Source organism: Oncorhynchus kisutch, unplaced genomic scaffold, assembly GCF_002021735.2.
Source record: "Oncorhynchus kisutch isolate 150728-3 unplaced genomic scaffold, Okis_V2 scaffold1178, whole genome shotgun sequence".
NCBI lineage: Eukaryota > Metazoa > Chordata > Actinopteri > Salmoniformes > Salmonidae > Oncorhynchus > Oncorhynchus kisutch.
The window spans coordinates 24,608-37,741 of NW_022263123.1; the positions used below are offsets into that span (position 1 = coordinate 24,608).

A 13,134-nucleotide genomic window follows, 5' to 3' on the forward strand; every position below is an offset into this window, starting at 1 on the left:
CTGTTTTAAATCACCCATATTGACAAAATGTGGAACAATTGGACACCCTATAACCCACACCTACACACATGTATCGATCTGATTGTTGGATTGTGTTGTGCAGTAAGCAGGTTCAGGTGTATAACTGTGGCTCCTTCCACCGTCAAGAGAATAGGCAAGAGGGCCAACCATGGAGAATAGTAAGACACTTCATTATTTCTAAAACTATGCTATATTGTTTGTCTAGAGAAGAGACACTATTATGTAATTGTGATGAACTGAGAGAACATTTATGTAGCACTGTGATTCATTAATCATGTGCTGCATTCCCTGCTCCTATGTGTTTACCTCTTTCCCTTTCTGTCTTTAACACCTCTCTCTCCACCTCCTCTTTCTTCCTGTTTTTATAATTCACAACAGATGTGCATTGATGGACAGATTGAACTTGTATTTATAACACTTGGATAATGAGCTTTTCAATAAAGCATTTCACATTCTCTACTGGTTGAAATGAAGTGTAATGTGATGAAATACTCCACCTATCCTGTGTTTACCAGATCAATGCAGATGAAGGGCATTAGATGTTGAGATGAACCAGTGTTAGAGTATTTACATGATGCATAGGAAGTGTAGTGTAGTGTTTAAAAAATATATATTTCTGTATATATGAATTAACTAGTTAAATCCTGTTTCTAGTCTATTAGTTACAATGTGTAACCATTAATGTCCCAGGACCAAGATTGGTAAACACTGTTGAAGTGTATAATTGTAATACATACATGCAGACACGGCATCATTCAAAGACAGGAATTTGATCACCTCAAAGACATTCATACCTAAACTGCACATTAATTTGCCAAGGTAGAGTACATGATCAGTGAATATATTAAATGTACAGGCTACAATGTGGGGATCTCATGCATGGTAATAACTACATGTATATTTGACTTGAATCCTTGGCAAAACATGATATTATATTCTACTCAATCCATAGGCTTCATTAATGTCATTCAGGCTGTTTTGAAGTTGATACAACTGGCTATGATAGTTGAGGTTCATAGCTAGGTTCTGAACTAATATGTATACCAAACATTTGGGTCCATACACAGATCACCTAGATAGCTAGCTACACATCCATGGGCATACAGGGATTTTAAATCATCCACTGCACAGTCATCCACTGCACAATGACATACGTTATTTCATCTATCTGCATGGCAAATACAAATTTGTACATTCAATTTGCAGTAAATTCTTCAGCCAGCTAGATTCTATACATCCACTTTTTCACAAAACGACCGCCTGGTTTGTGGGTTGTTTAAGGTGTCCCTAAAACAACCAGAATGACAATTTCATACTCATGTCACAACACCCATAAAACTAGACCAGCTAGCTGGCTAAATCACGATTTTCGTAAATGAACTATGATTAAAAAAAGCATAATCCTTTGTCTCTCCATTAACTAACATTCCTATCAACTGTACATGTTTTTTGCATGATTCGTTATGACGTTATAATCCCTTACATTTGCTTCCACCCTAGTATTTCTGTCCGCCATCTTTGATCCATTTCAGGTCTGTGTAGAGGTACCCCTCTCTCCTAGTATTTCTGTCCGCCATCTTTGCTGAAAAAAGTCCAACAGTCACTTGTGCAGCAGCAGCCTGCCCCGGTCCTAGTGCCGAATCGATATGAAGTTTAAGATATGATGGAACGGTTCACGAAAAAAAGAAATCACACAAAAATATATTGACTGATATTGATTAATTTAGGGAGGGATAATTAATATTTTAGCACTAGCGTCGTCTCTGATTCCAACCCTTTAACTTTTTGTCTGAAAATTAAATAAACATTTTACTCAACTGCGTTACCCACTCCAGTCAGCAAATGGCGGTCTGGGAATTTATGGTTATGCTGTTGGTGTGACGTATAATCTAGTGGACGGAACGCTTCTTTCATCAGCAGCAACAGTTCGTCAGACACCTTGGTAGCTTGCTAGACAAATTAGCCGAACCAATATAGCTCTTTAGACGCTTTCGTGTATATTAGCTACTGTGTTTTAAAGCCATTTCTGTCGTCTACTTAGTTATCCGATTTAATTTCATATTTACGGTGTTGTTATTATTATTCAGCTAGCGGGGTGGTTAACTTAGCATTAGCCTAGCTAACATCCCCGACCATGCGCTCACTAAGCTATTCCCCAGTTTTAAACCCACTTCTGTCGTCTAGTTAGTTATCCGATTTAATTTCATATTTACGGTGTTGTTATTATTCAGCTAGCGGGCTGGATAAGTTAGCATTAGCCTAGCTAACATCCCCGACCATGCGGTCACTAAGCTACTCTCCTTCTAATGAAGAGAAGGATATCACAGTAAATCAAGAAGTAGGGAGTGGGGCCGTTACTGTGAAAGAAGAGGAGGACGCGTTCAGAGTGAAAGACGAGGAAGGTATCACAGTAAAACAAGAAGTAGAGAGTGGAGCCTTTACTGTGAAAGAAGAGGAGGACGCGTTCAGAGTGAAAGAGGAGGATGGTGTTACAGTGAAAGGAGAGCATGTAGTTTATGGCGTGAAAGAGGAGGGGGAGGAGATGACTGTTACATCGAAAAAGGAGGAAGAGGAGGAACCTGGATATCTGGTTCCGGTTTCCCAAACGCATCTTCAGGCATCCAATGGTTCTAACGATGAACTCAACCGTAAGATGGTTTTTAGAAACCATTCCCTGATTAACACTAGTAAGTACTGTCTTAACAACAGAGGCACAAACTCTGCAGTTGAACTGATGTTTGGTGTTAAGGTGGAAATCTGCAATCGCTACATCCATATTTTGACTTTTAAATTATTTATTTACAGCCATTGATTCTTGAAGAATATAACACATGCCTCATGAGCTGAGTTCAACTGTTGTACCCCATCAGAACCCCAAATAATATTTTTTTACTATAATGTTTAGAAACAATGTAAATCAACACTGTATAGCAGTTAAGACAGATTTGTACCATGTCAGCTCGGGGATGTGAACTTGCAAACGGTTACTAGTCCAACGTTCTAAGCATGAGGATACCCTTCTGCCTCAACATGGTTAAAACTATAATGTTGATATCATGGATGGTCAGTCCTTGCATCCATAGGTCTGTCTAGTTACATTTATCCAAACCCATAATTTTATTACCAAAATAGTGGTGGAATGACATTTGTTATTGTTTGAACTGCAGATTGCTGGGTTGTGTGGGGTTTTTAAAAAGCAACAAAATGGCTGCCCAGAGACTTGGTTAACAGCTGAGGGATGGGGGAAGGAGAAGTAACCACTCTCAAATTCATAGAGAACGATATTGTAGAAACCTTAACCCAACACCTAGCTGCCTCGTCAAGAAGTTCAGACATCTTGGCGTAACAGTTGTTGACTTGACAGTCGCTGGACCCAAGTTTGAGTTCAGCTCAGGGCTACCCCCTGAATTCAATACACTATGAATACAAGGACTGGCCATCCATGATGTCATAATGATAATTTAACCAGTTTTCTAGGCTATATAGTATATTCTAGAATTAATCCATGATGTCATAATGATAGTTGCTGACTTTTGCCTTATACCTGCAGCAAATGCCTCTACCCCGTCCTCTGGCTAGGCAGAGGACTTTAGGATTTTAGTTACTGCGGTGTAACAAGGGCCTAACCCTTCTATTTCTGCGTAATGGCCCTTCGCGTGAGTTTGGTTTGTTCCTTCGTTCACGTTGTCACTCCCTTATTTTCCGGTCTAGTATGAGGTCTTGGATAGATATACTCCTATTTAAATATTCTGAGTGTTATGGATTCCTCCTGTATTTCCTTACCTTCAAGTCTCTTTTACCTCTGTATATATCAATACCTAATAACTTATTCTATTGGTTATTATGCTCGTCAGCTAGTAGTCACTTGGAAACTAGTATTGGTATATATTTTGACACAAAATGAATATTTTTTACTTTTTATTTTACTAGGCAAGTCAGTTAAGAACAAATTCTTATATTCAATGACGGCCTAGGAACAGTGGGTTAACTGCCTGTTCAGGGGCAGCTCGGGGATTCGAACTTGCAACCTTTCGGTTACTAGTCCAACGCTCTAACCACTAGGCTATCCTGCCGCCCCAAATATTCTTTAGTGCAATCACTTTAACCTATAACCAGGGTCACTTTCTGTTCAGTGAGAGTGTTGAAGGCATTTTCTCTCCAGATCTGGCCTAGTTGTCAAATTTTGGCAAGTTGTCAAAATTTGTTGTCAAAGCTTTTATTAAGTCACTCTGTTTTTTGTCTTATACACATTATTACAATTCAATGGTTCTACAGTTTCCTAATACATCAATAATGCTCAATCAATCCTTAATGCTTTAAGCTATGCCAGATAATATTGCAAAACTTTAAATGCGTTAACACTTCTAACAATATTGACTAAATAGCAAAAATAGTTCAATTACCTTAAATGCTCAGCCCCTTGGTCACTTTCCTGTAATTGGTATTCTCACAGCACTAACGCTAGATTCCGAATTCCAATATCCTAATACACTTCCAACTCTGTGTATGGACTCAATATATTGTAACCGGTACTTGGCTGTGTCCTTGTATTGCTAATCACATCTGTACCTGATGTCTCACTGTGTGACTGCTGCTTTGTCTGTGATCAAGAGGTGTCTAGACCCCTGTGTTTCAAATATGGTTCTCGTCTAACAAAAAGCGTATAGTGTGTTTCGGAGACTCAGTTTCGGGTTCACAAAGTTCAACCAAGTAGCTTCAGATATTGATCCAATAAGTACTTAGGCAAATTATCCGGTTCTCAAATATTGTTCTAGTCTAACAAAAAGCATATATCCTACTACTATTCACTTCTAACTCTATGCATAGACTCAATATATTGTAACTGGTACTTGGCTGTTTCCTTGTATTGCTAATCACATCTGTACCTGATGTCTCACTGTTTGACTGCCGCTTTGTCTGTGATCAAGAGGTGTCAAGACCCCTGTGTTTCAAATATTGTTCTAGTCTAACAAAAAGCGTATAGTGCAATAGTAAATGTACCTATGATGATTCTCCATATTAAGTCTGTCTCATATGTCAGTGAGGATCATGCCTCTCTTATGATCTCTGTTCTCTTTATATACCTTTTTACAGGGGAAGTTCGCAAGTTTCTGGAGCTGTGGCTAAACCACACTTTCACACTGACACTGTCCTGCTGCTTGCAACGGCCGCTTACTCGGGGACTGTAGATTGCTTACACTGAGTGCTTACTCGGGGACTGTAGATTGCTTACACTGAGTGCTTACTCAGGGACTGTAGATTGCTTACACTGAGTGCTTACTCGGGGACTGTAGATTTCTTAATATGTCATCTTAGACCTGTGTCTAAATGGAAGCTTCTTATTCTAAATCTAGGTCATGCACTACTAACTCCCATTCTGCTGCTTCCGTGTTACTGTTGGCTGATTCTACTTAATGATACCAGCTGGTTGTTTCTACCACTTGAGGCGGCGTAGGTGGCATGTCAAGCGTCAGCTGGGAGAAGTCTATGATAGGTATCTCCTCTGCTTCCCCCTGTTGTCCAGTTTCTGCAGGTGTGGTCCATGGTTCCATGAGGTCCCGTGAATGCCCTGTGTTGCTGTCCCCATTGCTTGATGGAGTGGGCAGATTCTTTTCATCTCTTGTCACACCAGATATACGACATCCATAACTAGTGGTTTCGTCATTAGCATGGAGGAGTTTATGCAATCAAATTGCCCTCATGCCGCAATTTTAGAAAACACAAAGTACCTGTATTGTAGACCAAAAGTCTTCTACCACACTGCTTAGAGTTTCAACAACATGAATAACTTATTTCTAATCTACAATCTTAGATGTTACTACTAATGTGAAAACAAGACAAAATATGACTTCTTGCTCATTTTAAGACAATAATTTTAACATTCATTACAGACATCAATTGTTGTACAACAATCATGGCTATGCTGTTGGCATCAACTTTTACACTGGATTACTGCTGTTGTGGGCCTTTAATCATCTGTCTGACTTTGTTGTTCACACAGGAGAGAGACGTGACTATCGTGGATCCTCTGGGGAGCCTCAACAACCTCATGATGCTGAGGAGACAGAGAAGAGTCTCTCCAGATCAGAACACCTCAATAAACACCCGCAGAGACCCACAGGGAAGAGAACTCACTGCTGCTCTGACTGTGGGAAGAGATTCACCTCATCAGGCATTAAAATTCATCAGAGAACACACACAGGAGAGAAACGTTATAGCTGTGATCAATGTGGAAAGAGTTTTACTTCATCTGGCAATCTGACTCAACACCAAAGAACACACACAGGAGAGAAACCTTATAGTTGTGGTCAATGTGGGAGGAGTTTTAGTCGATCTGGAGATCTGACAGTGCACAAGAGAATACACACAGGAGAGAAACCTTATAGCTGTGGTCAATGTGGGAGGAGTTTTAGTCGATCTGGAGATCTGACAGTGCACGAGAGAATACACACAGGAGAGAAATCTTATAGCTGTGGTCAATGTGGGAAGAGATTTGCTACACCTGGCCACCTGACTCTACACCAGAGAACACACACAGGAGAGAATCCGTATAGCTGTGATCAATGTGGGAAGAGATTTGCAACATCTGGCTCTCTGACTCTACACCAGAGAACACACACAGGAGAGAAACCTTATAGCTGTGGTCAATGTGGGAGGAGTTTTAGTCGATCTGGAGATCTGACAGTGCACAAGAGAATACACACAGGAGAGAAACCTTATAGCTGTGAACAGTGTGGGAAGAGATTTACTCAGTCACACAGCCTGATACACCACCAGAGAATACACACAGGAGAGAAACCTTATAGCTGTGATCAATGTGGGAAGAGATTTGTGACACCTGGCCACCTGACTCTACACCAGAGAACACACACAGGAGAGAATCCGTATAGCTGTGATCAATGTGGGAAGCGATTTGCAACATCTGGCCACCTGACTCTACACCAGAGAACACACACAGGAGAGAAACCTTATAGCTGTGGTCAATGTGGGAGGAGCTTTAGTCGATCTGGAGATCTGACAGTGCACAAGAGAATACACACAGGAGAGAAACCTTATAGCTGTGATCAATGTGGGAAGGGATTTGCTACATCGGGCAACCTGACTCTACACCAGAGAACCCACACAGGAGAGAAACCTTATAGCTGTGGTCAATGTGGGAGGAGCTTTAGTCGATCTGGAGATCTGACAGTGCACAAGAGAATACACACAGGAGAGAAACCTTATAGCTGTGATCAATGTGGGAAGAGATTTGCTACACCTGGCCACCTGACTCTACACCAGAGAACACACACAGGAGAGAAACCGTATTGCTGTGATCAATGTGGGAAGAGTTTTAGTCGATCTGGAGATCTGACAGTGCACAAGAGAATACACACAGGAGAGAAATCTTATAGCTGTGATCAGTGTGGGAATAGATTTACTCAGTCACACAGCCTGATACACCACCAGAGAATACACACAGGAGAGAAACCTTGTAGCTGTGGTCAATGTGGGAAGAGTTTTGTTCAAGCTTGCCATCTGACTCAACACCAGAGAACACACAGGATTGAAATCTCATAGCTGTGACCAGAGATAATCTGATAAAAGATCTCTGATCAAATATTAGGAAATACATACATGAAGTAGTTGTTTCATGTGCCCACTTATGAATTGATATCAACGTGTTATGGATATTAGCCTCATGGGGAAAAATCCAGGCTCTGAAATGGAAGAGTACTATTTATGTGATTTAACAAAATTGACAAACAAAAAAAGAGTTTGGATCAAATCAAATGTATTTATAAAGCCCTTCTTATATCAGCTGATATCTCAAAATGCTGTACAGAAACCCAGCCTAAAGCCTAAAACCCCAAACAGAAAGCAATGCAGGTGTAGAAGCACGGTGTCTAGGAAAAACTCCCTAGAAAGGCCAAAACCTAGGAAGAAACCTAGAGAAGAACAAGGCTATGAGGGGTGGCCAGCCCTTTTCTGGCTGTGCCGGGTGGAGATTATAACAGAACATGGCCAAGATGTTCATAAATGACCAACCAGCATGGTCAAATAATAATAATCACAGTAGTTGTCGAGGGTGCAACAGATCAACACCTCAGGAGTAAATGTCAGTTGGCTTTTCATAGCCGATCATTAAGAGTATCTCTTCCGTTCCTGCTGTCTCTAGAGAGTTGAAAACAGCAGGTTTGGGACTAGTAGCACATCCGGTGAACAGGTCAGGGTTCCATAGCCGCAGGCAGAACAGTTGAAACTGGAGCAGCAACACGGCCAGCTGGACTGGGGACAGCAAGGAGTCATCATGCCAGGTAGTCCTGAGGCCTGGTCCTAGGGCTCAGGTCCTCCGAGAGTGAGAAAGAAAGAATTAGAGAGAGCATACTTAAATTCACACAGGACACCGGATAAGACAGGAGAAGTACTCCAGATATATCAAACTGACCCTAGCCCCCTGACACACAAACTACTGCAGCATAAATACTGGAGGCTGAGACATGAGGGGTCAGGAGACACAGTGGCCCCATCCGATGATAACCCCGGACAGGGCCAAACAGGAAGGATATAACCCCACCCACTTTGCCAAAGCACAGCCCCCACACCACTAGAGGGATATCTTCAACCACCAAATTTTTAAGTTTGTTGTGGGTTTTTCTTTTGTTTGCCTCTTGGGCAGATTTAGTGGGTCTCATGGTGGGTGTCTTTTAGGTCCCCGTTGTTGTTACTAGTCAACTTTCAGAGGACACAGAGCAAAACTGCAACATTATGTTATTGTACTTTTATTGTATCACATGGTTGTTTTATGTAACAGAATAGAGGGTTCTTAGAACTATTGTCTGTGTGTTCTACTGAGGATGTGCCTCTGGGAGAAAACACTGACAAGAGATTTACAATGCATTTTGGGTGATAAAACCTAAAGAGACAGTATTCCAGACTATGAGTTAATGTTTCTGTTCTATATGTTACCAGGGAGAGATGACCTCAGGGCCAGACCCTGGTTTCTACACAAAGAGTACTGTTTTTACAGAGGACACTGTCTGCTGTGAATTATAAGTATCTTTCATACAAATCTGAACCTTGTGACCCATTCTATACATCTGTTGTTGGTCATGTAGGTTGAAAGGGGTGTATCTTAGCTATAAAAGACCTTTGTACTTTTGTCTCGTGGCTCTCAACGAATCATCTGGGGGTGATTTGTTGACCAGACAATATTATTGTAGAGCACTCAATTGATTCACTTTATATGTGTGTGTTGTATTGACCTGCTCCCTTATTAATAAGTGAATAAAGATTTAGTTTAAGAATAAATCTGACTTGTGTGATAAGTTTGTTTCTCATTTGATATTAAAGAAATTAACAACCACATTTGGCAATGTGAATCTTGACTTGGTGACCGCTCCTGACGACCTGGGTAAATCGTCCTCGAGGGATCCCTCAAACTTGGAATCTCATGGAGACCACACTTCGGGAACGGAGCAGATGGACCCACCTTAGACCTGAGATGCAGCGAGCAGATTCTATACACCTAGTTTTAAAGTATGTGAAAATATTCCTGCAGGTAAAAATATTGTTGAAAAACTAATTGATTAGGTATGTTTGGGAATAGCATTGTGTGACTGATATGAGAGTTGTGTGAATGTGGAAATGAGTCTTAATCTGACGTTTGGATAGTAAAAAATATGCTTACTCAGATTATTGAAAATTAGATAATAAACGGGATGATATTTTAGAAAGCAGCGGAAGGTCTATAGTTCCTGGGAGGCTTGATTTTGCCGTGGTCTCTGAAAGGTTAGAGAACTGTTGAGGATCCTATGGTCATTGTCTGGGAAACAAAAGTGTATTTTTTTATTCTGCTGGGAGTATGTTTGGAGAGCTGCTGTGTAGCTATGGAGAGTCCTTGAAAAAGCAAATGGAATGGTTGTCGCAAGTCGCTGAGAATTTCTTACGTTTTATATGGATTCTGTGAATATGAAAATATGATGAATTGTATGTGGGTATATTGATTACTAGAGATTTGATGAAGTATTACTGGCATAATCATTAGATACAATTTAAACAACCCATATGTAGATGAACGTAGGTTTTGCGTTGGTATCTTTAATGGATAATTGGATAAAGATGAGGTTTAAGCATTATTAAACAGTCTACAAAGTCTGGGCAGTTGTCCCAGAAACTGATGGGAGTGTGTCCATTTTAGGATAAGTTATCCTAACGAGGTGACTATAAAACGCTAACTGGATTTTCTCCATCCCGGTACTACAATTGAGATAAAACTGCCCTTAAGGCCTGAAAATTCAGGGGGGGTGGTGTCTTCCCAGTATGAGAGGAGTTGCTATTGCAACAGTATAGCTTCCATCCCTCTCCTCGCCCCGACCTGGGCTCGAACCAGGGATCCTCTGCACACATCAACAACAGCCAACCTCAAGGCATCGTTTCCCATCGCTCCACAAAAGCCGCGACCTACTTCAAGGTCTCAGAGCGAGTGACGTCGCCGATTGAAACGCTAACTGGCTAGCCATTTCACATCGGTTACACTATATTTAATGAATACACATTTTTCCATAAAGTTAGAGTGAACCAAAGTGTCTGACTAAGTGTTGATGTTGAAGAAGCGTCCCATCCACTATATTATACGTCACAGTGGCAGAATCACCTGAAAGACGTACATCGTCATCTGCTGACTGGAGTCGGTATCGCAGTTGAGAAAATACTTTCAGACAAAAAGCTAAAAAGCGACTGCCCCTAAAAACCAACGACTCCCTTTGAAAAAGGGCTATGTGTCATCAGAAACATTTATAATTGTGTAAAAATGTACTACAAAGTGTAGCTAAATATAATATCTTTGGTCAGACCCCCTCAGCACGTGACGTCCAAGGACTATAGGGCGATATCAGGCCTGTCTGTTGTGGCCGCTATTTCACCCCATAATAGTCATCCCAAATGGGGCTGTGTATAACTACGTAAATGTCTCTCGGACAAGGTGACTTTCATCAATATACACTCTAAAAGGTAAAGGTTCCTGCAGTATCCTTTAGGGGTTCTTCAATTTGAAACTGTGGGGGAACCCCTAAAAAGTTATTTGAAAAACCTTTTGTGAGAACGTCTAAGTTCTTTGAAGAACCCCTTATCATGGTTCCTCAAAGAACCTTTTGGGGTTTATTTTTTAACTCCCTGTCCACCCTCCCTCCATTATAAAAACATATTTTAATAATATTGACAATATTGACAATATTGTTTATTTAGTGGCACAACAAATGTGAATATTTACAAAACTATTTACCAAACAAAACACATTACAAAATTGCAACATTTCTGCGGACATGTCAGACCATAATAAATAATACATTTACCTCATATAGTGCTTTTCATGACATTTAAAAAATATATACAAATAATGATGTACAATAAAAACAACATACATTAAAAATGAATCATAGGTAAACTAACAACATTGTAGACTTGATGCTAAATACAGATTTTTCAGCTTTAGTGTGTATATCATATTCACTTAGTTATGTTAGGAAGTTTGCCATCTTTATGACTGGCCCTGGTAACTTCACCCAACTTCTCTTACCCCCAGAACACAGTAACTTAACAACATAAGTGTTTTTCTGACATTTTGGGGAAATTTAAGGGAAAATTAAAAAAATACAGCCGAAGCAGAGCCCCAAGTCCCATGGAGACGTCCTCGAGGGCGTGGATGTTCTCCCCATCAAAGGCCAGCGGGATTTCACTCTCTTGGTGAAATGGATTTCCACCGATGTGCAGTAAAGGAGTGAAGAGCGGTGAAATCTGTGTCAACAAAAGTAAGAAAAGATGAACACACATACAATTAACAAAGAACATAACAAATGTTCAGCTGTAGTTTTATATAAGCATGCACACCTATGTTTATGAAGAAACAGATGATTGGTAAATTTGTATACCATGTCACGCACATAAAGGCCACTCGGGTCCTCTTTGAAGAGGTTGGGCAAGAGCAGGATCGCTGCTGTGGTCTCCAGTCCTAGTAAAGTAAAGCAATGATCTTACTACACTTGCTAATTTTATTACAAAATACATTAGAGAAAGGGAAGGAATAAGAGCAAATCCCTCTTCTGCATTGTCCTTCATGGACTGTCAAAATAGCAGGATGGTGTTCTCACCCCTGCCTCGCCTCTCTACCTCTGCTAGTCCTTCAATTCTCTTTTTGTCTATATCCATTCCACGCACTTGAATAATTTCTGAGAAGATCTGAAAAGATCATTTGCACACATTTGTATGCTAATAGATTTCAGTTTGTATTGACTGCTATGTAGGTTAAATGTACACTTCAAATGCAGCTGTCCTACAACATATCTGTACCTTCTTGATCCCAATTGCATTGTGTCCATGTTCTGTCCTATAAGAATTTCAAAGGAAGACAAAATGTGTCAAAGAATAGTTTACAAGCATAAAAAATATATACAGTGGGGAGAACAAGTATTTGATACACTGCCGATTTTGCAGGTTTTCTTACTTACAAAGCATGTAGAGGTCTGCAATTTTTATCATAGGTACACTTCAACTGTGAGAGATGGAATCTAAAACAAAAATCCAGAAAATCACATTGTATGATTTTTAAGTAAGTTGCTCTAGCAACTAGAAGTATTATGTTCAACAACTGACATTTTCAGATATTATTTTGACAAACACACTTTGGTGTTTACAATTCATTCTCTTTTGGGCACTGACATCTGTGATATGACTCTTTAAGCAGGTACTGATAAAACTGTCACTTAATATTTTTTTCTTGAAGTCTACAAACGCTCTACATTTATTCACTTTGTGAGGGTTGGATCCTATATGCTACTTGTATTATTGTCCTGTAAATGGTTCAGTGCCTATAATTTAGTCTGTGTGTAGAATGGGGCATAAAGGAAGTGACCTCTACTAATAAATGACTACTAGATTATAGTGAAAACAGCATACACATTTGGGTTGTGTATTCATTTGCCTATAACTAATCAGACTTCCATTATGTTTACATTAAAAAGAGAATACTTCAAAATGAGAAGATCCTGCCATGGAAAAGACGACTGGGTGGACCTAAAGTGGAAAGGAGGGGAAATAACTCCCACCATGCAGCAGGACACCTTCGGCTGTGGGGTC

The 13,134-nt window shown here is 40.2% G+C and overlaps 1 protein-coding gene across 1 annotated transcript; it reads left to right on the forward strand.

Annotated features, from left to right (window-relative positions):
• The first annotated feature begins 2,299 nt into the window (after positions 1–2,299).
• On the forward strand, positions 2,300–7,799 carry LOC116365165 (gastrula zinc finger protein XlCGF57.1-like). The gene is made up of 3 exons (XM_031817866.1): positions 2,300–2,423; positions 5,546–5,619; positions 6,133–7,799. The coding sequence occupies exons 1-3, from the start codon at positions 2,300–2,302 to the stop codon at positions 7,579–7,581; spliced, it is 1,647 nt and encodes a 548-aa protein (XP_031673726.1). The 3' UTR covers positions 7,582–7,799.
• Positions 7,800–13,134: the final 5,335 nt, after the last annotated feature.

Excerpts from the sequence above, each read along its gene's own strand:
- LOC116365165 (XM_031817866.1), top strand. The coding sequence starts at position 2,300 with ATGCGGTCACTAAGCTACTCTCCTTCTAATGAAGAGAAGGATATCACA. Across the intron at positions 2,424-5,545 it reads CAGAGTGAAAGACGAGGAAG|TTTCTGCAGGTGTGGTCCAT; the intron begins GTATCACAGTAA and ends CCTGTTGTCCAG. Across the intron at positions 5,620-6,132 it reads TGTCCCCATTGCTTGATGGA|AGACCCACAGGGAAGAGAAC; the intron begins GTGGGCAGATTC and ends AAACACCCGCAG.